This window comes from Lepisma saccharinum, chromosome 21, assembly GCF_977018435.1.
Source record: "Lepisma saccharinum chromosome 21, izLepSacc3.1, whole genome shotgun sequence".
Taxonomy (NCBI): domain Eukaryota; kingdom Metazoa; phylum Arthropoda; class Insecta; order Zygentoma; family Lepismatidae; genus Lepisma; species Lepisma saccharinum.
The window spans coordinates 3,530,769-3,556,933 of NC_139249.1; the positions used below are offsets into that span (position 1 = coordinate 3,530,769).

The window sequence follows — 26,165 nt, forward strand, 5'->3', positions numbered from 1 at the left end:
TTTAATTCGTATATGCAAAATTGGACTAAATTGATCAATTTGATGGAGTGGTAAGTTAAATTTTACGTTTGGTACATACATTATATTTCGTCAGAAACCAAATGCTTTATTGATGGCGTTGCGGGCCAAAACTGAACGTATGAAAATATTTCAGATCAAATTGTGACTTTACTGGAAAGACAAAATATCAGGTTCAGGAAAGATTTCCGTGGGTTGTAGTTTATAAAACACACACCTCTGAATGGGTGTCCAATATGTCCAGGATTGAATTGCAGTAATTGGTTAATATCAAGGAAATAGCGTTTATAACAGGGCGAAGCAATTAATGACCTAAAAATAAAATTTTAAAAATATATCATTTGTTATTAATTCCTTAACAGTTGATGAGTTAATTTTTGATAAATTTAATGGATAAGTGTAAAATGTTTAAATTTACTACAACTTGTTCGGAAAATGAGTAATACACACTGTTAGCAGCAGTGAGATTAATGCAGAATTGGCAAATACGTGAGATTTAAAATCATTTTTTTAAAAAAATAATTTTATGTTGTATTGTTACAGAAGACAAAAGTTGCAATGGCTTTTCAGAATAAAGCTGAAGTAATATGATCAATAAACACTTGACGGAGATTCTAAAATAAAAATGATTGTCTGCTAGTAAAGACGTGTACAGTACGTTACACAAGTATCGTGTGGGAAATTGACAAAGATTACTTTTGTTAATTTTTTTTCTTGCATCGTGCGTGTGTTTGAGAAATAAATGCTTGTGTAGAGATTCAGTTGCTTGTCTGGCGCTTTGTTCAAATTCGCAACTCTCATTGGGTAAAACAGAACAAACGCGATGGTGGATAATTTGCTTAGTAATTAATACTTATGCATCGAAATCAGCATGGAAAAGCTCCTCTATACTCTCATTGAAAGAACTGAAAGATACTGAAAGCAGTGTGTCCTAGGTTTACTTCAGTCAGCAAGAGGACATTATCACATGACAAAATTTGAAAAAGAAGTGTAAAAGATATTCAATTAATAAAATGTCAAACTCTACAAAAAATCTTCAGAAAACTACTATAAATGTAAAATATACTAAATCAACTCAAATGCATATCCCAATCATTGACTTTCAATTTTTACCAAAATCTCAAAATCCATAAGCACAACTTTCTCCCTATAACCTGTAGAGTTTATCTAGAAGTTAGGCGAGCTTATACCGCAAATTAGTCTTGTTCTGTCACTTATCACCACGCCCCCCTCTATAGTTGCCTCCAGCTCGTTGTCCTGTAAATTCTCCACACGCATTGTAGTCTAGCTTTCCCCATGTTCAAGAATTTCGACGTATTTTATATTGGGGAAGGTCCACTATGTGTAGGGTATTCTATAGTATTTTAATCAGGCGTAAAAAGTGCTGGGATTCCAATTTGTGACTAATCTCCATACATTAAGCATATTGTTATATAATGACAGTTAGTGGTCTCCATATATTTACGTATATGGGTAGATTGTACGAATACACAAACTCGCACATAGATTTTACTTTGATATTAATTCTTTCAGTATGAATAAAACTATTTTCTTTATAGGGAGATCATAGTGGTAACCTAGAGAAACATATCAAGCGGAGGCATCAAGATAAGCTGTCATTTCTGCAGAAGAAGAAAATGAGAAATGCTATCTCTAGTAATCCGAAAGCCAATATTCTCCTAAATGTAAAGATGACCGCAGACATCCTCAGGCAGTCTTGCATCCGACTCATCTCGGAGCACGGACGTCCTTTTTCACTGATGAATGACCAAGCATTTCAAGATATAGTGAATCCTCTTTTGGAAGCGATGCCAGCTTCTGACAGGTGCGTATTTTCATCAATGTCGTCAGATTGTCCTTTACATGTATTCCTTAGTATGTTCACATTGTATACGAATGAAATTATTTTCATTGTTAGTAACGGACAGTCTTAATCAGTGTTCGGAAAGTTACTCGAGTCAGTTGCTTGGTTCAAAAAGTAGGTTCGGTGCAGCTACTCAATTTAAAGAATAACTTACTTTTGCAGTTACTTTCTGTTGGATATTTTATTGCGAAAAATTGAACACACCCAATGATCATTAATTACAAGAAAATAAATATTTAAGAAATTTTATTTTGGATTTTATGTCTGTGGTATGTCATCGCATTGTAATATTATGACAACAATCAAGATTAAACCAAACACTGAAGTTTTAATGAGCAACTAGAAATGACGAATTGCAACAAAGCGTGGATGTCCTAAATTCAAAATGGAACGAAGCCCAGCTTTCTTGCCTTAGTAGGAGATTCCGAAAAAAAAAAGGAAACAAAAGCGTCCAGAAAAGAAATAGTTGGAAGCTAAACTACCCCTCTAAGAGAAAGGCCCTTAAATCAATTTGACGTATACAAACAAGACTAATTATTCAAATGCCAACAACTCTAAGCTGATTTTTCAAAGGATGACGCTTGGTCCGCGCATAGTCCATCGCAGCTATTTCTGGCTTTCAAGACAGAACCCACTCCTTAACTAGCTCAACTACTGTCCTCGCGTAGCTGGGCAGGACTGAAATTTTGGAGGGCTCCCACCAGGAATTTAACCCTGGACCGCTAGCGCCAAATGTTAAATCACTAATAATTTGGCTACGCGGGAGCCCATAGTTGAAACAGTGTTGCCAAATTTAACTTTTTCCCCCAACGCTACAAATTTTAAAGTTAAAAATTTGTCTTCAAGAATAGTAAAAGTAACGTCATAAAGTTACATCTATTGCAAAAATGAAACTCTGCTACGGTTACAGCTACCTTCTTTAGTTAGAATTCCTTAGAAATTCATTTCAGGTTACTTCAAATACATTGATTTTATTGATCCAGCCTCATGAATGAAGGTAGAGAGTTCTGTATATCCTTACAATGTTTAGAAGGAATGCAATTACGTTAAGTTAGTTTTTCACATAACTGTAAAACTAGTTACTCACTGACATAATCATGAGTAATTTCAACTGCAACAGTTACTCTTTGAATAAGTAAACTAAGTATAACTGTCTGGAAAAGTAATTTTCTGAAGACTGATATGTATGAGACACATTTTTTCATCAAATGATATTTAACACACTTTTGTACACTCAAACAAAACTAATTAATATAAAGTTTTCAAATATTATGTCAAATTTTCCTCAATTTTACAAAGTTGTTACATATACAGTGCGTTCGTTTTAAACTCTTATAACACAGGTTAGGTCGGAATATGTAATATAAATACTGTATAATTGTCTGCATGCTAGACGTTACGGGACGAAAATGCCGGCATCTGTCCCATATCACGTGCTAACTCTGCGCAGAGACAAAACAAACTCACTGTACTCCATATGCCTAGAGACAGGTTATGCTAACATTCTGTAGCTTTCCAGTGCTGGATGGAACTGAGCATGCAGTACAACTTATTTAGATATCCCCTATATACTATTGTTAATATATTTTAGAAAATAAAAAAAATATAGGTGTCACATATATCCTTTTCACAGCCTTAGGTATATCTGAATGAAGCAAAAAGACCTATTGCCAAAGCCCAGTGCTGTGACCAGGGAGGGTGGTGTTATAACTTCCTCATTAGTTCAAACTTTACTAAAGAGCGTTGATTGCATCAAATAACACTGTTTATTGCATGCAAGCTGCGTTAGTTTCTAGACACACTGATAGAGGTTAACCTATTATGGTTTTAAATAACAATCTTTTTCACTTTCACCAAAAAAGTGTTCTGCTTTCTCATATTTGTAGCATTTGCCTAGTTGATGAAAGCTTGATAATATAATTAATTCATACTATTTGAAAAATATTTTTAAGAATTTTAATTCTATTTTGGGTTTGAAACAAATGTCTTGAAAATTTCAAAAATCAAGAAACAACTTATCAATTAAGGATTAAAGCAAATTTTATTCTCTGCAGGTTTATCGTGAACAAGGAAGGTGTACGGAACATGCTATTCAGTCAGGCCCAGCAGATCAGAGAAACAATACGCGGCGAAATGGAGGGAAAATTGATACATCTAAAAGTTGATTCTACTTCGAAAAATGGACGATCATTCTTTGGTGTCAACGTCCAGTTTGTTGTAAATGGGGCTCTCCAATTGCGTACTTTGTCAGTTCAAGAGTTATTTGTGTCTCAAACAGGTAGCAATTTGCGTTACGAATTGTTGAACATTCTGGATAAGTATAATGTGCCCGTGGAGAATATATATAGTTTAACTACAGACACTGGAGCAAACATGATTAAAGCCGGGAAACTTATTGGGGAAGATCAAGAAACAAAGATGTCTAATATTTCTCAAGACACTTACGAAGATGAAGATATTGAAATGGAATTGACGAGTAAAGATTATCGTCTCCAATCCGTTCGTTGCGCGTCGCATACTCTTCATTTAGTCGTGAATGATGCTCTCAATTCCATTCCTGAAGTTAAGGATATTATTGTGACATGTCAAGCAGCATGCCGTGTCTTACGATCGCCTACAGCACGGCGTCAATTGAATGCAGAATCACTGCCGGTACCATCCCTTGATGTCCCGACAAGATGGAACAGCACAAATGATATGCTCCAGTCACTTTTTACACTTAAAAAGTTCATAGGGGATTACTATCAAGAGCAAGTTAAAATAAAGCAAGAAGACTGGATATACATTGAGGCTATTTTGACGTCACTGGAACCAGCCAAAGTAGCCACAAAGAGGCTGCAAGAAGAACAGCTTCTACTTGGCGACTTCTACGGGATATGGCTGGAGTGTCGCCTTAAAACATCAACAATCAACACAGACCTTGCACGCCACATAGTAGAGGGCATGGACAAACGAGAAAAACAAGCATTATATGTCAATAACGAAGAGAGACTTCCATCATTATTTGAGTATCCAGGATTTCTTGCTTCTATTTACATGGATCCCAGGTACTTTTCTGTTTTAAGTGAAGAAAACATCCATGTGGCGAAGGTGTATCTCCAGAAGTTGTGGTTAAGACTTGAACACATGAAATCCTTATCAGTGTGTGGAGAGGTAAAGAAACAAGAAGATTCCAGCACTGAAGATGATGACAGTGACCATGTCACAAACTACTTAAAGAAACAAGATTTATTGCGGCGGAATACCATATCTGCACCAAAGTTTAATATTGCGTCATTATTGGACACTTACTTTGTTTCAACTCGAAGACTGAAAAGGACTGAAAATGTTCTAAATTTCTGGGAAATTAGAAAATCAAGTTGTCCCGAATTGTACATTTTGGCTTGTATTGTTCTCTCTACTCCTGCAACACAAGTTAGTGTCGAGAGACTCTTTTCATCTCTGAAATTCATACTAAACCCACTCAGGTGTAATATGGCAACCGAAATTATTGATGACATACTTGTTATTAGAAATAATTATATTTTCATGAAAAAAAATCTAACTAAATCTTCATTAAAAAGCAATCTCAGAAATAGCAGCACAGAATTGACTACAAACATTGTAGCAAACTTTGTGGAATCCAATGATACACCACAGAAAGATCTTGTACAACATGTTGAAAATGTGGGGAATATTACTGTCTAGATTAATAATGTATATAATTACTTGATTTTTTTTGTGATCTTATAGTTCATTATACATAAGTAGCTGTAACCAAAGAAAATCTTTTCAGAGGTTCCATAAGAAGTAATTTAATTAAAAGAACAATTTTGCTCGTACTTGTTTAATGTTTCCTAGTAATTAATACATTTAGTTTTGAGTAGCTGTCTTACCTGTTCACAAAATTGCACAGATATACTGATGTTATACAAGAGTATGAAATATATTTTTATTCATGTCAAATTTGTGGAATTCTGTTTAGTTTTAAATTGACACCTGAAGGAAATGACAGTGTATTTGCTTTGTTTTGAAAGATACAAAATTTCTCTAGTTTTTTAAGTAATAAGGTCTTTTTTTTCCTTGTTTTAGAATTTACCTTGGAATGATTAAGAGAATAATAAAGATATTCAACAAAATTTTAAAAACTGTTTCAATATATACTTTTCAGAACCTCCGTTCTATTCTTATGCTTATACAGTACGAATGCATACTTTAAATATATGTATATTTACATTTTTTTAACAAAAATTGAGCTTCGATGTTGTAGGGAGTTGAATATATGGCAAATATTGTTATTCCTTGGTTGGTGAACAAATCCTAATTTTTTTTTATTGTATTAATTCCCATGATATCTATTTCTTTGTGAGAGATTAGTGTAAATTTTTAGATTTTTTATGATAAATTTGACAGCCATTTTAGAATGTACCTCAAAATGTAACATTTAGAGCAAATTACTCAGGAACACCACTCAATAACAGACGTTACTGTTAGCCTCCTAATATGTAACCTAAAATCAATTCTTGTTTTTCAAACACGCTACTTCCTAAGGTTAAGTTTAGTTCTCTTGTTATAAAATTCTCTTAATAAAATATCAAAAAATGGCAACATCATTGTCATTATCTTGTCTAAGTAATTATTGCATGGAATCTGATAAATTATCAAAAGACGCACGCAAATGCAAATTAATGTACATTAATTACCTTGATGGACGCACGTGTCTGCCTGTGTGTGTATCCAAATCAGCATGTTACTTTCTAATGTTCTGGACAATGAGTTTTTGAAGAATGGAAACCGAATAGTCAATCACTCTACTACCAAATCATCCCGTGTAACAGCATGGAATGTAAATGGAGATGACAAATAGCATCCACATATCTTTTGAACTTGACTCATTTTGTTAGAATCAGTCGTTCCACATGTCTTATCGATACCTCAAAAATACTGAACCCACAATTGTAATATTAAAATGGGCTCCAATAACTATCAAAGTTTAATTTTTGCATGGCTGAGTTGGGGTCATGTAAATTCTTGTCCTCGCTAAAGTACAGTATGCGTACGTTGCACAAGACTATATAAAAACAAAGTAAATTTGTTACACACACATAAGTGCGCGCCCGCAATTGCATAGCTGAAAGTCTACTGAACACACACACACATCAACTTTCGAGCACTAACGATGACCATTGCCATAAGCACAATCTCTGGCGTGTGTCCAAACATGCACTTCTATGTTCACTATCTAGTAGTAGCAATTTATGGTAGAAATCAATGGTCACTAAAAGTGCATGTTACAACGTCTGCCCACACCTGGGAGTTAGGAATGGAAGACATCGCCATTATGTTATTAAGTGTCCTGTTCAAAATGTCCTTACTTTTATTTTTAAGAAATTTGCCAGAGAACGAAGCGCGATAGTTTTCAATTACATAGAAAATGATGCACCCCCTCAGAGGAGTAACCACAAATTCTTGTCTACGGGGGGAGTACTTGGATAAACTATTAATAATAGTAGTAATAATGGCACTATTATTATACGTACACAATTTATATAGCCTATATTAATACATTACATAATGAATTCATTCGCCCCACAACAAACAACAAAAAATATGCCTCTGAAATGTGTGCGCTTCTTCTCCCCCAAACAATTGTTCATACATTTAAGACTCAACTGTTTGTAATAGTCTGACGTACTTACTTCTTGTTACTTCTCCCTCTGGTAATTTACAATGCATTACAGAAAATAAATTGCTAGCGAAGCGATCAAGAAAACTTTTAGATCCAAATTTTTGCAAACTGAAAACAATATTGATTTAATATGGCGCAAAAAAATCATGGAGGCCCATGACATTCTCTTTTACATTTTTTTTTCTATTTACATCGTTCGGCGTCCAGGGCTGACTGCCGCCGTCCCCTATACATCGACCACAAGGAAAAAAACCTTGGGACGAAAAGTCCCCGCGCAGCTTTCCCTTCTTCCCTCCACCTCGGGCCATAAGGAAGCATGGTCCACTCCCCCTCCCCTACAAGCGGGAGTATGGTGTACAGGAGTCGTGGGTCTGCGCAGGTTGTTTTGCTCATGGTTCCACTATAGCTAAGGGTTTGAAATTGACAAGACTGTAAGAAAAGCAGATATTGCGAGCGAAACGAGCTAGACAATTTTATATAACTTTATTTACATTTGTATAAAGATATAAATCGAAAGGGGGCAATTGCCCTTCTGTGCCTCCTTGCAGATGCTCTTGACCGTCTGGAAGAAATAATGCACGAAAGACGTGAAAACTAAATCCGTCTTTAGTATCGTTTTGTCCTGCAACTCTTAGATTCTGCAACCTTTCTTTCCATAGTTCAATGTTTGCAACCTTACCCCTTAGAATTGATTTCCGTCCAAGGTTGAGGCCCAATCTCCCCCCCCCCTGTGGTTGCGCCACTGCACCTTCTTTAGCCGTAGTTGTTTTGTGAACTTTAATTGGCTTAAAAATACTTCATTTTCTTCAAGAGCATAATATAGTTTAATAACCGGCGATAAAATTCCTCTCCCCTAAATTTCTGGATTAAAGTATAATAATATAGGGGCATGGAAATCTGAAAGGGGGGTGCGGATGGCCACCTCTCTCCTTTAGAAAACGAATGTCAGCTAAAAGTATATATTTCACACGTATAATTTGATTCCAGTCATAGTAATTTACATTAATTATTATAATGGGTATGCAGGAATGCGATAATTTCGAATTCAAGTGGTGTTTCTTGAGGGGGCAACACTATTATCGGGGTAATATGCCCCATGGAAAAATACCTCGCTTCTCCCTCCGTCGAAAATATCTGCAGACGTCCATGATTAGGGCGGGGCATTAACCCCCCCCTTTGGACTTCGTGCGCACGCCTATGGCTACTCATTTCTACACTACATGGAAGGTTTATTCAATTTCGAGCCAAAAATGTAATTTTCAAATCAGGGTTTTTAAACGTCCACGAACCCATCAACTAATGGGTTCTATTGGGTTCCGCAACAATACCGGAACCTGTTCTATCACAGTGTAAATTCGGTCCAAGTTGCGTATTGTTTCATTTCAAATATGGAACTTAGACCGTCTTTAAATTGATCCGGAACGAAGGACCCTGTGCCGTATTTCAATTGATCCAGAAAAAAGGTTCCTGGAACTTATTTAAATACCTTAAACATAAAAAGGCTCTTTACGGTCCAGATCCATTTATGCTTGCTAATATTCCCTGCTGAACCTGAATTGAATTGATTTAAAATTCCTGATCCTTTAACAACCCTGGTGGAAATTCATTAATTTACAAACAACCATATTTTTAACGAAACATTAATCCCACACAATATACTGAGTTATTTTTCGCAATGTTCCAATGAATGGCAAGAGATTTGGGCTATTCCTTTTTCTTCCTTGATGTTTAATAGATTATATTTGTCACGCACCTATAACGTTACTAGCAAACATTTGTGAATTGTTCTTTCCTTGTAACGTTAACATCTACCATACTGAATTTATTTACGTTCCTTATGCAGATGGTATGTACCCAACTGCATTTTGTTCCGTTCCGCTACAGTGGTTTACATTTTGTTACATTCCTATGTAACGTTAATTAACCATATTGCCTTTCACTTCGTTCCGTTACGGAGGATTGCATTCATTACGTTCCTATGTACCGTTATTTACTACCATGTTGCATTTCGTTACGTTTTTTTGTAACGCTAGTATATACCACAATGCATTTCGTTACTACGTTCCTTGTATCCTTGTAACGGTAGTATATACCATATTGCATATTACGTTATGTTCCAATGTGCTCATTTCGTTCCGTTCCTTTATAACGTTAATATCTACCATAATACATTTTGTTACGTTCTCTGTAACGTCAGTCTGTAACATATTGCATTTCGTTACGTTCCATGGGTACCAGCAGCTGAACCATACTCTTCCTCCTACAAAATGGAACGTACCGTGTAACGCAAATTGGGTACGTTACGACTCCCTGGTCACGACAACTGAGGATAAAGTAGCGATGACTAATCTAAGATTAGATGTCAGAAATAAGGTGCCAGAAATATTTGTATTTGGGAGGACACCTTTTCCACACACACACACAGCATCCTTGCGACAAGGTACGTGCTTATTTCAATTGTAATTGTACCTGTAATTGTGAAAAGTGGAAACATTACAAAACAAGCGGTTTCTGTTACGGACTTCCTGAACGCAATTTGCCGAGACCTGTTGCATGAAGAGTCCGCCGAACGGCCGATACGCTGGCGGTGAACGACTGAAATAACCTCCCTGTAGTACACATGTACCGAAACCTTGTCATTCGATTTTGTGTGTAATGAAGAGATTATCACCCTGCAATCTACACTTGGGCCAAATCACGAATTCAAAGGACATAATTAATTCTTCAGAGAACTATTAACTCTGTCCATTTAATTCATAATCATTAATTAGATTTAACTTGATGTTCACTGACATTAGGTTAATAATGTTGATAATTATATTTCTCCCTTGTACATGTGACATTTAGAACAGGTTAAGATAATATATCTGAAGCATAAATGAAAATATAGCAAATACGTTACAAGAAATCACAATGAAGGACTGTACAAGGGTTTGAATCGTTAAATAGTAAAATTTCATTTTTGGACTTTGTCTTGGATTTTCCTATTACATTTCCAAATACATTTTAGTCGTCTATAACCAGGAAAAACTATTATATATGCCGAGCTCGTACCACAAGTATATAGTTCGTCAACTACACCACAAAGAGCTTAATGTTTTAAAGAAAATTTTCCACGAAAGGAGAGTATGACATCCATTGTTTACACTGAGTAGAAAGGTACAAAATCATCCACATTATCGTATTTGTGAAATATTAAATTGAACGAAGTAGTAAAACTTCATTAATGGGCATTATATTTATTTCATACAATCCTCAATATCGTGTATATAATGTTATAAAACCGGAATATACATTGTATTCAAGAACTGTAATTTCCTTTACTGTCGTTAGAAGGCAATTACGTGACATTTTACTATCTTGTCTTCGCGATTAGCCCAAAGTGGCAGAAAAGCGAAGTGAAACAAATAAACAAAATAAATCTATGAAACGATAATTTCCTTTTTAACTCTTTCATTCATGCAATTCTTGTTTAGCATGTTAAAATTATAGTATACTATAATTATAGAATGAAGACATGGTAAATGAGAACATGCGCAACTATCTTTGTAACACATTGATCAGAAAGTATGAAAAGTATGGATTTTTACAATACGTTTGCGAATTTTCAATTATGTTACTATTAGTGCCTCCCCGATGGCGCAATGGTAGTGTCGTTGCCTTGTAATCAAGGAATCCCGGGTTCCATACCCGATGGAGGGACATAGTAGTTCGGATCCCACTTTAAACTGTAGATCCAGTCCCGATTAGCCTTTCTGTACATAAAGTGGACTTGTTGAAACACCAACTCAATCAATCAGTCATGTTACTAATCATTAAAGGAATGCCTCAATACCATCCCGAAGTTTCGATAATTAATAATTCCCCCTCCTCAAAGTAATAAAATACTTTCCCTCTCTGAACCTCGCATAGAAATTATAGCGGCCGTTTGCTTCGGCCAAGCCCCGAACGAACATAACCGAAGGGGCACCGAGCATAACCGATCCTCCCATAAGACGTCACGCGCTCGTGCGTGATCGGCAATTTTCGGATGGCGCTACCTTATATATTAAGTTACCTTGAGCCCGAACCTCCAAGTCAAGACAAAAGACACTCGTAATTGCCATGGCAACAGCTCTTAACAAGATAAGTATATACAGGTGAGTCACTATCCTGACATTATCAGTGATAGGTAAATTACAGAAATTAATATTAAAGAACAATAAACATTTGCACAAGAGAAAAGATAATTAATAAAAATAAATATCTGTGCAATGGGAAAGGACGTGTCACAGTGCCTACAGTATATTCCACCCCCGGCCGAAGCAATTAAACTCCCCTTCCTTCCCAAAACTTGGGAGCTGTTGTTGACCTTCGACGCAGATGCGGAGGGAACTTGCATGATGAAGTCAAAGTCTCAGATTTCTGTCTAAACGGGAGGTTGCAACAGGGACAGTGAAGATACAGATAAAGAAGCTCCCCTATGAAAGAACTTTCTGAAGTCTAGAGATTATTCTAAATACTTGTAGCTACTTCTGCTCATAAACAAAATGAGCGAATGTAATAGATACTGTTCATATTCTGTGGATTTATCCTTAAACTTGTGGGTTGTCTACATTTTCACTCTTCACTGCAAACAAATTATGCAAAATAGTTTACCTAATGTGAAGGGGAGCTGATGGCAGTGCTAGGGGGGGCTGTCGGAAGTTCCAGGGGGCTGAGCCCCCCTTGGCCCCTGCTTGGCTACGGGCCTGGCACAACTTTCCAAAACTACGGTGTATATTTAATATTTATTATTTGGAATAAACAACACTTTCATTTTAATACAATTACAACAACAGGAATATTACATCACCTTCTCTTACTTGAACTTCCTGTCTAATTACGCTATATCGCAAGCCGTTCAGTTCATCATAAATATTTCCTCATTGGTCGTCAGTCGCGGCTCGCCACTCCGCCATCCTCATACAGTCTTCCTCTTCTTCCCCTTGCTTCACGAGACCGAAACACAAAAACGCTATATTCTGTGGCGAGCAAGGTTCAAGTTCGCTCAGCGATCAAGTGAGCAGCGCTAGTGGAGCAACGCCTATTTGGCCGTCAAGGAACTGAGCGATCACATTGCTCGCTGAGCGCTCAGATACATACTTGACGCACCCCAGACGTCCTGTTCTTATCAGAAACCTAGTATTTTTGCAATCTCTTTCCCTGCCTGTAAAAGTACATCGTATGATTGTTTTGTGCATTGGGATATATATATTACTGCATGTAACAGTTGTGTACAACAGCGTATAAGAGATGAATTTTAGACATTGGTTCGGATTTTTTATTTAGCGTCGCTTTTCTTCCGATTTTGGCTAATCGCGACGATGAGGATGACTGATGATATGATGAAATTGATGAAGGGACGCTAAAAACAAGAACACCCTTGTCGAGACAGGGCTACGAACTTCGGACCTGTGACGTCGTAGCTCCACAGAGGATGGAGTTCTTTCTCTTTTACGCAATGAGAGCTTCAAGAATCAAAACGGAACGGCAGACAAGCTGCTGACTACATCTGTAGCAGCATATTATGTAAAAACCCAGCCTCTAAAACCACGTAGGATGCAAGAGAAAAGTTAATGAAAATAACCACGGACAATTTGCTTAACAATACGTGTACATCCCACTGTATCAAGCCGATGGTAACATGGATGGGAGCGCCAGAATCTGTTCTCGTTCATGTAGCCGAAATCTATATCATGGCTCTGGCTCTATGTATGCTCCCCTGCGCTTTGCACCATGCCTTGGGATATGGAGTTAGGGCTCCATACTTTCTTGATCACGGCCGAAGGTGAGAGTGATCTGATCAGCACCACGCCCCTGGCCGCCTTTACCCTCCAGGTACCCACTTTATACGGCGCTGGGTGGGCGCCGGAGCCGCTCGAATAGGTGGGAAACACAGGGTTTTCACCCGCTGTGTATCGAATCCGGGTGTCTCTCATGGTAGTCAAACACCCAAACGACTCTTTTCCTTCTTTTTTTAAAGGAAGGCCCCTAAGCAGCAACCTTCCCCACACATCAAACCCATATCAATTAATCTCAATTACTCTTTGTCATTCGGGACAGACGAATACAAACGTCCATGTCCGAACCGGGATTCGAACCCAGGACCTCTGGCGTCGTAGCGCGCTGCGCTGACCACTCCGCCACGAAGTTACCGCGGCTCATGTATGGCTCTGGACAAAGTGATCAAAATACGTAAATTGTAATGATCACTGCTAAAAGTAACTTAACCCCCCCCCCCCGATGATGATGATAATAATAATAATAACCCATGGCTCTACAGCCTTGGCCTATCTCCCGACTGCCAGTCTCCCTCCCACAATCCTACCTGAAGAGTGGGGAGATCTTCAGATGGTAAAGGGGAGACATGGGGTCAGCACATCGAACCCACAGCCATTGTAGGAGATTTCCGAGACCGTGTTACGCTGCTCACTCGTAGCTCCACAATTTCCTCACGATGCTGGGTTGCCACCGGTCCTATACACAGGCCGTGAACGTAGAGACTGAACCCAGGCGGACTCGAACCCATGCCGTACCGCAGTCGGAGCTCAAAGCACAGCGCCTTAGATCGCACGACCACGGAGCAGGACGAAAACCCCAGATATGAAATCGAAAATCCGCCACTGCCGACCTCCGTGTCGGAGTGGTTAGCACAGCGCACTACGACGTCAGGGACCCGTGTTCGAATCCCGGCCTGCGCATGACTCCGAGTGTCCCTTCATCCATTTGTAACATTCCAAATATTATATATTCAATTTGGGAATATTACTCGTACTTTTGGTACGTTTATACAGTTTATTTCGGAGAAAATAAACTCTCTACCGCAAAACACGTTAGCGCTACGACGTTTAGATGGTGTTGCCATCTGTCGTAGATAAGCTAAACTATACTCTCCTCCCCCCCTTCCCCTTTTCTTGCACGATGCCCGATCGTCATTAAAACAGTTCGCATCCGGTCTTCGAAACAGAACATACAGTCGACGAGCAGCGGAGCAGGATCGCCTTGCCTATACGCAATTCCTTCGCCCACGCATTGCAATGGTGAGATGGGAATACAACCTTGGAGGCCACGATTTCTAGACTCGTGAAGAGGCCCACGAATGCAGTTACGTGATCCATACCATGTGCTTGCGATTGTGATAAGGACCATCAGAAGGATTGCATTAAGGTATAGTGGACGTTTGTTGATTTCGATCCTGTTACCGACTTGCCCTTTTTGAACAGTACAATTACCCTCCTTTCTTGCGATTATTCGGCGAGCTGTTTGTTCGGAGTTTCTTCTCCAACACATTACCCCCCCCCCCCCTTTTTTGACTTTTTGATATAAATTAACGTGCCGTGTATAATGGTACAGTGCTTCGGATCGTGAACTCTATTAATTTATGCATGTTTTTTTTTTGGAACTGATAATAATACCAAGTCGAGGTACGCCCAACAAGAAGCATTAGACATTTCTACTCCAATATTTAGTATAACAGTCCAATCCCAAAGAAAGAGCGATTAGCTGTCTATTCTCATGCTTTTTTGGAGACTGACTAATCGATTGTGACAAAAGAAAATAAATTTTGTTTTTCTTTACGCAAGGAATTGCTGTGTAGACCCTGTTGAAAGATAGTAAGCAACGGTTAAAAATTGCGTTCGTCAAATGACAATGTGCCTCTTTGTAATTCTTCCCCCTTTCCCTCTTTAATAAGACATACCCCCGGAACACCTTAAGCAGTAGCCTCAAAGCCATGCACAATATATATATATATATATGTATATGTGGGGTACATACGCTTGATTGTACGTAGTTGTTAAGGATTCATTGTTATTGAAGAACACCTTCGTAGGTTGTTATCGGCATTGCATTGCCCCTTTGTTAAGTAGTACAGTCACCGGAACGTAGAATTTTCAATTGGACTTGTTCCATGTACTCATTTTATGTAGAGAATATTTCCCCTCTTAAAAAGAGAGGTTGAGTGTTAAATAATAATATTTCACGTTGTTATTAAGAAGTCAAGATAGTCTAAAACTGTTGAAATAAAAGGAGGTTAAAATTGAAGTTTTTTTTTCTTTATCTTTTTCTGCTAACTTATGTCTCGTTAGAGTTAAACCGAGCACATTGAAAGGAATGCAATGTACACAGATGTTTTTTTTTAATAAGAACCAGTATACTGTACTTGAATGGTTAAAGTCACATACGCCTTTTTGGCTGTTCTCTCCCCCCCCCCCCCTCTTTTGCTGCTTTTGAAGATTACACTGAATATTAAATTATGCATGCCTGTTTGATCAATTAGTATTAAGAGGGTTAACTGTGATTAAGTATTTTTGGTGTCATTCTTTGTTACAGGAACATTTCTGTTGACAGCATAAATAAGCAAAGTAGTAATTGGAACGGAATCTTCGCGATTTTTGACCGTTCCTCGGATTCCTGCGTTTAGCGGAACATGACGTTGCCTTTCTGTTGATGGTTTACGTGTTTGGAACATATTTGCCCAACGGAAACGTAGCGTCGGAAGGTGTTTATGACCCTTGCATGGAGCAGGCACTAACAAGGGTAAATTTACCACGCGCTTCCATTGACTATACATTAACGTACCGGGTTAGTTAGTTGCCTTAACCAGACAAGCGTCATAAAAGTTTTGGTACCAGAGCAGGTTTAGTGATTTACTTTACCTTTTTCAAGTAATCTTGCAGAAAGAAGAAATATTTACACAACCCCTTCCAAAATTTTTTTCCCTAGTTAAATTTTTTTTATTTCTTTTCAATCTTGTGACGATTTTTTTGGTAAATTCCTGCGGCGTTTATTTTTGGAAACGATTTCTCCTATGATGGCACCTCCAGATGAAATAAAGGTTTTTGACGCTGGTTGCCAAACCACATTGTCATTTCCTGTTGCGTCTCTTCTTCCAGGCGCTACTTCTTCTGTGCCTTCAGCTCCTCCACCCCCTCCCTTTTTCTGGCCTAATCCGCCACTTTATAGGTGTCCTGATTTACCGGTTCGTTCTTCAACGGCTATGCCATTTCGGACATCCACACCACCCTTAACCCCCCTTCCTTCTGTTCATCCTGTTTCTTTGGGTACGTCTCAGGCCCCGACATCATTAGTGACGTCCCATTCTCCCTTGGAGGCGATAAAAATGAAAAACCTCAATAGGGCAATAGATGCCTTACCAATATGTGACGGTATGTACCCTCCTCGGCTTTTTCTGTTTATGGCTGCGTTACAGCGCCTTATTGGAAATGGTCTTGTTCCCCTTGAATGGATTTTACATAATGCCATCCGCCGTACATCAGGTTTCCTCGAGACCACGTGGTTTGAGGCGTTGTCTCAGTCAACACCTTGGGGGGATTTAAAGTCGAACATATGGAACAGTCTTGTTCCGAACCATCACTACCTCATCTTAGTTAACCAACACGTGACTCGTCTCCAACGAATAGACGAAAATCTATACCCCTTCGTCACGGACGTCGTCAATTCGGCGTCCGCTTTGGCTTTGGTTTGGGATGAACCGACTTTATTACAAACCATTCTTCTCCATCTCAACCACATCTCAATGGGATGTCTTTTGCTTCGCGGCCACCCCCAATCTTTGGCAGAACTTTTCGCCTATGCTAAGGAGGTGTTTTCTATCGAAACGAATAAATCTGCTTCTTGGAGACAGTCCTTTAATCTTGTGGCGCGTGCGCCCCAACCCCTTTTTTCACTAAATAGGGATACTGGCCCTTATTGTTCTTATTGCCGCCGGAGAGGTCATTCCCTCTCCACGTGTCGTCGCCGTTCGAACACTGTGACACCTGCGGTTTCGGCACATACACAGGTGGGTCAGACCCTACATAATTCTGCTGCCCCCTAGACCTACTTATGTATCAACATTTTGGTTTTTTTTTTTCAATTCTTTAAATTCTCAACATAAGAAGTGTCTTAGATGTAAGGGTATTATGGTAATTTTTATATGCATTATTGTTATTAAGTATATTATCCTTATAAATGTGTCTATTTTTTTTTAATACAATCCTTATGGAGTGATATTATGTAAAATTATTATTGTCTATAGTTTGGGTATTTTGGTTAATCACAAGTATTTGTAATGCATGCGCTCTGTAATGATGCTACTTCCTTCTCTTCCTTCCTTCTGTAGGTTGTAGTCTTAACTTTCCTGTTTCTCTTTCTAATTTCTACCTTTCTTATTCTTGATTTGATTCCTTTCCTTTTCTTTTTTTCATATTTTCACGAGGCTACTTCTATACTACAATTACGCCATGGAAGAATTTCGTTGCATCCTTGCTAGTGTGACCATCTGGCGACGAGTGTGTACTACGCCTCGGAACATTTCGTAGTGTTGCGCATCGCTTTAATTCTTGTGTAGGCCTTTGCCTGGTGGTGATTCTGTGTTCTGGCGTCGCCCAGTTTGAAAACATTTTGCTATCTGTTTTGTTATTTGATCTAAAGGTGATGAAATTGGTAATTTTTGCCTGCGTATGATCTCTTTGCAATATTGGATCCGGGATGGCCAATATGGAGTTCAAGGTTATTTATGTGTCTTGTGGACTTTGATATATCATCCTTGTTGATATTTATGTGAGCATTTTCAACCGGTATGTTATTATACCTTGATGGATTTCTTTTTGCCACTATTAATATTAATCTAACTATTCTGGGTGTTATACTCTGAGTTTGATATTTATATTGTGTTTTCGTTCTATTTACCATACGAATGCTTAGGAATTCTTTTTTTCCCTGCAGGTTCATTTTGGGGGATTGTACATTGTTGGTGTGTGTTTCTATTTTAATTGTATTTCTCTGCTCATACCTGTATTTGTACGTTAAAAGCTGAGAAAATGGTCGTTTTATAAGCTATATATATATTCGGGTGTTTGTTTTATGCATATCTTCATAATTTAAGTGCAACTCCTGGCTTGTAAGACTTTGAAGCTACTTGGTCGTTTAGGCCATTATTTCCTTGTTCCTTTATTTTGCGGGCAATTTTTCTTTCTTTTCCCAGGGCCCGGGAGTTTGTAACATTCCAAATATTATATATTCAATTTGGGAATATTACTCGTACTTTTGGTACGTTTATACAGTTTATTTCGGAGAAAATAAACTCTCTACCGCAAAACACGTTAGCGCTACGACGTTTAGATGGTGTTGCCATCTGTCGTAGATAAGCTAAACTATACTCTCCTCCCCCCCTTCCCCTTTTCTTGCACGATGCCCGATCGTCATTAAAACAGTTCGCATCCGGTCTTCGAAACAGAACATACAGTCGACGAGCAGCGGAGCAGGATCGCCTTGCCTATACGCAATTCCTTCGCCCACGCATTGCAATGGTGAGATGGGAATACAACCTTGGAGGCCACGATTTCTAGACTCGTGAAGAGGCCCACGAATGCAGTTACGTGATCCATACCATGTGCTTGCGATTGTGATAAGGACCATCAGAAGGATTGCATTAAGGTATAGTGGACGTTTGTTGATTTCGATCCTGTTACCGACTTGCCCTTTTTGAACAGTACAATTACCCTCCTTTCTTGCGATTATTCGGCGAGCTGTTTGTTCGGAGTTTCTTCTCCAACACATTACCCCCCCCCCCCCTTTTTTGACTTTTTGATATAAATTAACGTGCCGTGTATAATGGTACAGTGCTTCGGATCGTGAACTCTATTAATTTATGCATGTTTTTTTTTGGAACTGATAATAATACCAAGTCGAGGTACGCCCAACAAGAAGCATTAGACATTTCTACTCCAATATTTAGTATAACAGTCCAATCCCAAAGAAAGAGCGATTAGCTGTCTATTCTCATGCTTTTTTGGAGACTGACTAATCGATTGTGACAAAAGAAAATAAATTTTGTTTTTCTTTACGCAAGGAATTGCTGTGTAGACCCTGTTGAAAGATAGTAAGCAACGGTTAAAAATTGCGTTCGTCAAATGACAATGTGCCTCTTTGTAATTCTTCCCCCTTTCCCTCTTTAATAAGACATACCCCCGGAACACCTTAAGCAGTAGCCTCAAAGCCATGCACAATATATATATATGTATATGTGGGGTACATACGCTTGATTGTACGTAGTTGTTAAGGATTCATTGTTATTGAAGAACACCTTCGTAGGTTGTTATCGGCATTGCATTGCCCCTTTGTTAAGTAGTACAGTCACCGGAACGTAGAATTTTCAATTGGACTTGTTCCATGTACTCATTTTATGTAGAGAATATTTCCCCTCTTAAAAAGAGGTTGAGTGTTAAATAATAATATTTCACGTTGTTATTAAGAAGTCAAGATAGTCTAAAACTGTTGAAATAAAAGGAGGTTAAAATTGAAGTTTTTTTTCTTTATCTTTTTCTGCTAACTTATGTCTCGTTAGAGTTAAACCGAGCACATTGAAAGGAATGCAATGTACACAGATGTTTTTTTTTAATAAGAACCAGTATACTGTACTTGAATGGTTAAAGTCACATACGCCTTTTTGGCTGTTCTCTCCCCCCCCCCTCTTTTGCTGCTTTTGAAGATTACACTGAATATTAAATTATGCATGCCTGTTTGATCAATTAGTATTAAGAGGGTTAACTGTGATTAAGTATTTTTGGTGTCATTCTTTGTTACAGGAACATTTCTGTTGACAGCATAAATAAGCAAAGTAGTAATTGGAACGGAATCTTCGCGATTTTTGACCGTTCCTCGGATTCCTGCGTTTAGCGGAACATGACGTTGCCTTTCTGTTGATGGTTTACGTGTTTGGAACATATTTGCCCAACGGAAACGTAGCGTCGGAAGGTGTTTATGACCCTTGCATGGAGCAGGCACTAACAAGGGTAAATTTACCACGCGCTTCCATTGACTATACATTAACGTACCGGGTTAGTTAGTTGCCTTAACCAGACAAGCGTCATAAAAATCATCATCCTAACCTCATCGCCTTGTAATCAAGTGATCCCGAGTTCGATACCCGGTGTAGGCAAATTGCACAGTGGTTCGGATTCGACTTTAAACTGAAGGCCCAGTCCCGCTTAACCTATCTGCGCATCAAGTGCACTTAAAACATCAAATAATCATGGATCAAGACAGTCGCGATTAGCCAAAAGTGGCAGAAAAGCGACGCTAAATAACAGAAATGAACCAAGCAAACGTTAGCAAGTCTTCAACTTTTTCGACCACGCTGTTAAGTTTCGTACTACGCAGTGGGCACTTATCCTGTAGTTATCTTCTCGTATTCAATTCTCGCACGAATGTCTGCTATTTATCACGTTATCCTTCCTGTTGAGCCAGTTTCGAACTGCCTCATTACCCGTCACGTGACATAGATATGCTACTGAAGCACTGTACTTTGTAAACCACAAGTTCTTGTTCTGCATAAACTATTGATATTTTAGCAGCTGACAGACATAGAAAAGTTAAAACTCAATATGCTGACCAAGACAGAATTTATTTTATTTACAGGTACAAAACAGGAAGCTCGTATATAAATATAGGCTATATATCTTCCTGTTTTGTACCTTATTTCATTTGTATTTGGTACAGAGTCTGAAGAAGACCTTTCTAGAAGGTTGAAACGTAACGTTTTGTTTATGTTTTAAAATAAAATAAATTCTGCCTTGGTCAGCATATTGAGTTTTTGGTTATCATGGAAACAAAGCTTAATGATGTTATCATAGAAAAGTTAAATGTGATGCTTTGAAGCATCTATGCGATAAACCTATTGCAATATCAAAAATGTTGATAATCAATTGTTATTAAGTGAGCTATCTAAGATTGATGAACTTTTATAAATTAAAAATATAATGCAATTTACAATATTGACTTAATGTAGTATCAGTTGCCTATATTAATCTGTCTGCCAAGAAAATTAGCATTCCAAATAATGCAATCTACTATTGTAAATACGTAGCCATAACGAACACAAGAATTTTGTTTTAATGTTATGCAACATGTTCTGGACAGAGACTGCTGGTAGATTGTCAAAGTTAATTTCAAGCACTTGACGTTCATGTAGACTAATCAGGGTTGGACCTACAGTTTAAAGTATCGAACCCGGGATCCCTTTATTGCAAGGGGACAGTTACTGCTACGCCATCGGGGAGACCCATCAGATGGACAGCGTTAGCTAATAAAGCTATCAGGCAGGCCACCGTGGCAGAGTAGTTAGCACACGTGCTACGACGCCAGGCATCGCAGGTTCGAATCCCGAGCTGCGCTAAGTGAGTGTCCTTCATGAATTTAATCATTACTATCTTCGCGAAGAGAGTAGCAGAAAAGCAAAGTAAAATGAACCAATTCAGTCAATCAAACCTTCCTTTATTCTTGACTATCTGAAATTAACACAAACTTTCGTTATTTCTTTTATAATTAAAGTCATATGTATGATCATGAAAATTCCAAATAAATCTTTATACTTCAAAATATTATACGCTCCCAACAAATTCATACACGAAGATTAAATTTCATTTCTGTTTTATTAGTGAACTATAATTCAAATTTTCAAAACGTGTATAAGAATAACTGTAAAAGAAAGTCGATTTATTGAATTGTTGTTGACATCTATCTTAATTCCTATTTATGGTATAGCCCATGAATGTAAAACATCTTCTGATGTAGTTAAGATTCGGATAACTGTCTGAATTGGTAAGATTGTTCGAATATCAACATGTAATAGTCGGAATGAGTTTGTCTTTATTTCGTTTGTTGGTATTATTATACAGGGTGTGTCAATAGTAATAGTGCAAACTGACACAGTTGAAAATACACGATAATAGAAGCAAAAAAGTCTCAGTAAACATGGATCTGCAAACGACCGTTTTCGAGATAATCACGAATGTGTTATTACAAGCCGCCACTGACTTCATTGTTTGTAAACGTCGTCCTAGTTGGTAAAATGCTAATAATGTGTGCGAATGTGTGGTTAGAAGCCGTCATTAATTGCATTTTGTAAACACCGAGTGCTTTAATCCTTGCGCGTTCCGAGGTTTGCTCTTTGTTTGCAAAACAGATAATTTCCCAGAGGTGGCGTTGCAATCAAACAGGATGGATACAATCAGTACAGAGAATTGTACATGCTTGTGGCAAATTCCGAAATGAACCGGGGGTGTTCGAAAGAATTCGAAACTCAATGCAGAATCGCGTACAGTATTGCATCCAGATGCAAGGACGACACTTTGAATACCTCCATTAACAGGTACAGTGGGATCCATGAGTATTACCGTGCAAATTGTCCATGACTATTTTCATTAATTTTTAACTTACATCCTGCGTGTTTTTAAGCGATGGATCTTTATGTATGCTGGTGCAGAAGTTGTCAACAGCTTGTTTTGAGTTTTCTTTTAATTCTTGAAGCTCTTATTGGGTCAAATAAAGTGCACGAACATGGTTATGGACAATTTGCAAGGTAATACTCATGGATCCCACTGTACGAGTGTAGAGCAATTGCAACATGTAACATACTAACGTTTGTTAAATTAAGTAGAATGTTCAATAAAAGCAATGAGATCTCCAATGACTATTCTTACTGTATTATTAGCATTTTACCAACTAGGACGACGTTTACAAACAATGAAGTCAGTGGCGGCTTGTAACCACACATTCGCAATTATCTCGAAAACGGCTCGTTTGGAGACCCATGTTTACTAAGACTTTTTTGCTTCTATTATCGTGTACTTTCAACTGTGTCAGTTTGCGCTATTACTTATGATACACCCTGTACATGAATCAAATTTTGCTTTTATGAAATCTGAATATTAATAACTTCAATATCACGGTGTAAGCGCACTTTATGCAGCAGAAAGGCTAATCGAGACCGGACCTACAGTTTAAAGTTCGATCCGAACCACTGTGCCATGCGCCTCCACCCGGTATCGAACTCGGGACCACTTGATTACAAGGTGGTGTCGTCACCAATATGCCTTCAGGGAAGCGTAAAACAGTAACTACATTATTCTCACGTTACTAGTAACTTGTTACTTCCAACCACTGTCGCAGTTCCAACCTGCTTTCATTAATCAAAACAAAATGCCAGAAGCTAGAAGGAAAATTCCCACGGAGGGACGTTAGGGAAATTCCTGATTTGCGAACGTATTTTTTTTTAACGCTGCACGGCTCGCAGCGGGAGTGGTGATAGGACTGTTGCGCTGCCAGGAAGTACGATGGGACGGTTCTGAAGCTTGGAAACAATTTCTTTCTTCTCTGGGACCTAGCTTGCTTCTCGCACTCTCTAACCCTTACAACTAGTGAGTCGGTTGCAGTGGACGGCTTCCTTTGCTGCATATATCTAATGATCAGGTCGTTCGATGTACGGGACAACATGCCACACTATTCCTGGAGTAACTGTTCAGGTAAGAACGTTTTACGGATTTGCAATTTTATCTGCATTGAAAGACTACAAATAAGGTAAGTGCTGTGGTTAATGTTTATCACTGACCTGGCTGTCAGATATCTATTATTCCATCCTCATGTAATATCAACGTTGGCCCACTTTTCCTGCTGGAAAACAAGTGAAATCTTCCTGCTTCTATCAGTATATCTCTTTATTTTTCCTGTCTTTCCCCCTTCTTCTTTCTCTCATCTTTGATCTTCCTTCCTTCCCTGTTTTCTCTCCTCCTCTCTTTCCGTTTCCATGTTCTATCTTTCAATTTCCTTCTTTCCCTTTTCTCTGTTCTTACCTCACTGTTCCCTTTCTTCTTTTCCTTTCTCTGTTCTATGTTACCTCTTCCTCCTTTCCTTTTCACTGTTCTTTCTTCTTTCCCTTTCTCTGTCCTATCTTACCTCTTCCTTCACTGTTCCTTCTTCTTTCCCTTTATCTGTTCTATCTTACCTATTCCTTCTTTCCTTTAAACTGTTCTTTCTTCTTTTCCTTTCTCTGTTCTATCTTACCTCTTCCTTCTTTCCTTTTCACTGTTCTTTCTTCTTTTCCTTTCTCTGTTCTATCTTACCTATTCCTTCTTTCCTTTTCACTGTTCTTTCTTCTTTCCATTTCTCTGTTCTATCTTACCTCTTCCTTCTTTCCTTTTCACTGTTCTTTCTTCTTTCCATTTCTCTGTTCTATCTTACCTATTCCTTCTTTCCTTTTCACTGTTCTTTCTTCTTTCCATTTCTCTGTTCTATCTTACCTCTTCCTTCTTTCCTTTTCACTGTTCTTTCTTCTTTCCCTTTCTCTGTCCTATCTTAGCTCTTCCTTCTTTCCTTTTCACTGTTCTTTCTTCTTTTCCTTTCTCTGTTCTATCTTACCTATTCCTTCTTTCCTTTTCACTGTTCTTTCTTCTTTTCCTTTCTCTGTTCTATCTTAACTCTTCCTTCTTTCCCCTTTTCTGTTGGATCTTTCCTCTTCCTTCTTTCCCTTTCTCTGTCTCCCCTTTGTTCCATGTGCATTTTAATTTTCTCCTTCTCCTTCCTATTGCTTACCTGTTCTTCCTTATTTTACTTCCTATCTTTCCTCTTCCTTTTCTCCATTTCTCTCTCTCCCTTTCTTATCCTGTCCTCTCTTATCTTTTTGACTGTGGTTTCCAAATGTTGCTTGTTTCTGTTCGCTTCTCAATAAAACAAAAAGTAACAGACATGGGAGTTCTTTGTGTCCCTTTATCAATTTCATTATATCATCAGTGACTTTTTGTTATAACATATTTTTTCATTTGGCTTTGGATCTAATATTGAGGTGAGATCTTTACATATCTGATGAAAATCAGCCGAAATAGACAAACTTGACAAAGCATATTTTGACATATTTCTCCAATTTCGCGTTTTTACAACATATTTCTTCAATTTTGTTGTAATAAGACATAATTTCGTAATTCTCTCGCACATAGTCGGTTATTTCATATTTTTTTCTTCGTAGCTTTAGCACAACGGATAGTTCATATTGTCGATGGCAGGATATGGAAATTACGGAGGAAGAAAGGTCTTATCTTAGTACAGAACAATAATACCCCACTTTTTTTTATCCCCCCCCCCCCCGACAATTAATAGCCATGCAAACATTATTGAGGAAAAATGTTCTCTCATTGTTGCACGGGAAGTAAAGAAGTTTCGTTCTCATTTCTTTGCCTTTTTCGCTTTTCACAAAAATCAGTAAAGTAAAAAAAAATATAAAGTGCTCCCCTGTGCTTAGCACCACGCCATGAAGGCGTATAGGGGGTGTGGGGGTAACGCCCCATACTTTCTTGTCAAAAGTAAAAATAACATTCGGTACATTACAGCCCCAACTCTACTCTATCGGCTATGGGAGAAATTCGAGAGTATATTTTAGGTTGGGAATATTTCTGCATTTTTCTGACATATTTGTAATTTTTCATGACATATTTTCCAATTTATATGACATAATTAAATACATATTTTACAGTTCTATAGGACATAAAGTCACTCTTCCTCATCGTCACGATTAGCGAAACAGCAGAAAATTGATACTAAATAACAAAAATCAAATTAAGTCTTCTTTTTCTTTTCTATTTTTCTTTCTCTCTCTCTCTCCCATTGTTTTCCTGTCCTTATCTTTCTCTTCTCTCTTTTTCTCCACTCTTATCTCTCTCTCTCTTTACCTGCCCTTCCTTATCCATCCCTTTCGCTTTTGTCTTTCTTTATCATTCCCCTCTCTCCTTTCTCTCATACCGTCACTCTCTTTCATTTCTT

The 26,165-nt window shown here is 38.1% G+C and overlaps 2 protein-coding genes across 4 annotated transcripts in view; both read left to right on the top strand.

Annotated features, from left to right (window-relative positions):
• The window catches only part of LOC146003983 (facilitated trehalose transporter Tret1-like), a 68,534-nt gene that overhangs the window by 21,694 nt on the left and 20,675 nt on the right, over positions 1-26,165 (top strand). Inside the window, exon 1 of one of the 3 annotated variants that reach the window (XM_083142521.1) lies at positions 18,837-19,010. The exons of 1 other annotated variant lie outside the window; for it this stretch is intronic. Coding sequence is in view for 1 of the 2 variants with exons in the window: in XM_083142518.1 (XP_082998644.1) it covers positions 23,834-23,878 (45 nt within the window). In the remaining variant the exon portion in view is untranslated. Of the gene's footprint in view, positions 1-18,836; positions 19,011-23,667; positions 23,879-26,165 lie in introns of those variants that run through there. One more of the 3 variants, XM_083142518.1, reaches the window with a different exon arrangement.
• LOC146004292 (uncharacterized) lies at positions 1,710-15,917 on the top strand. Its single transcript, XM_083143012.1, has 3 exons — positions 1,710-1,843; positions 3,937-5,083; positions 15,903-15,917. The coding sequence occupies exons 1-3, from the start codon at positions 1,710-1,712 to the stop codon at positions 15,915-15,917; spliced, it is 1,296 nt and encodes a 431-aa protein (XP_082999138.1).

What these genes read in the sequence shown, in the direction of transcription:
- LOC146004292 (XM_083143012.1), top strand. Translation starts at nt 1,710, where the DNA reads ATGACCGCAGACATCCTCAGGCAGTCTTGCATCCGACTCATCTCGGAG. An exon ending in GCGATGCCAGCTTCTGACAG is followed by an intron (nt 1,844 to 3,936) that starts GTGCGTATTTTC and finishes TATTCTCTGCAG; the next exon opens with GTTTATCGTGAACAAGGAAG.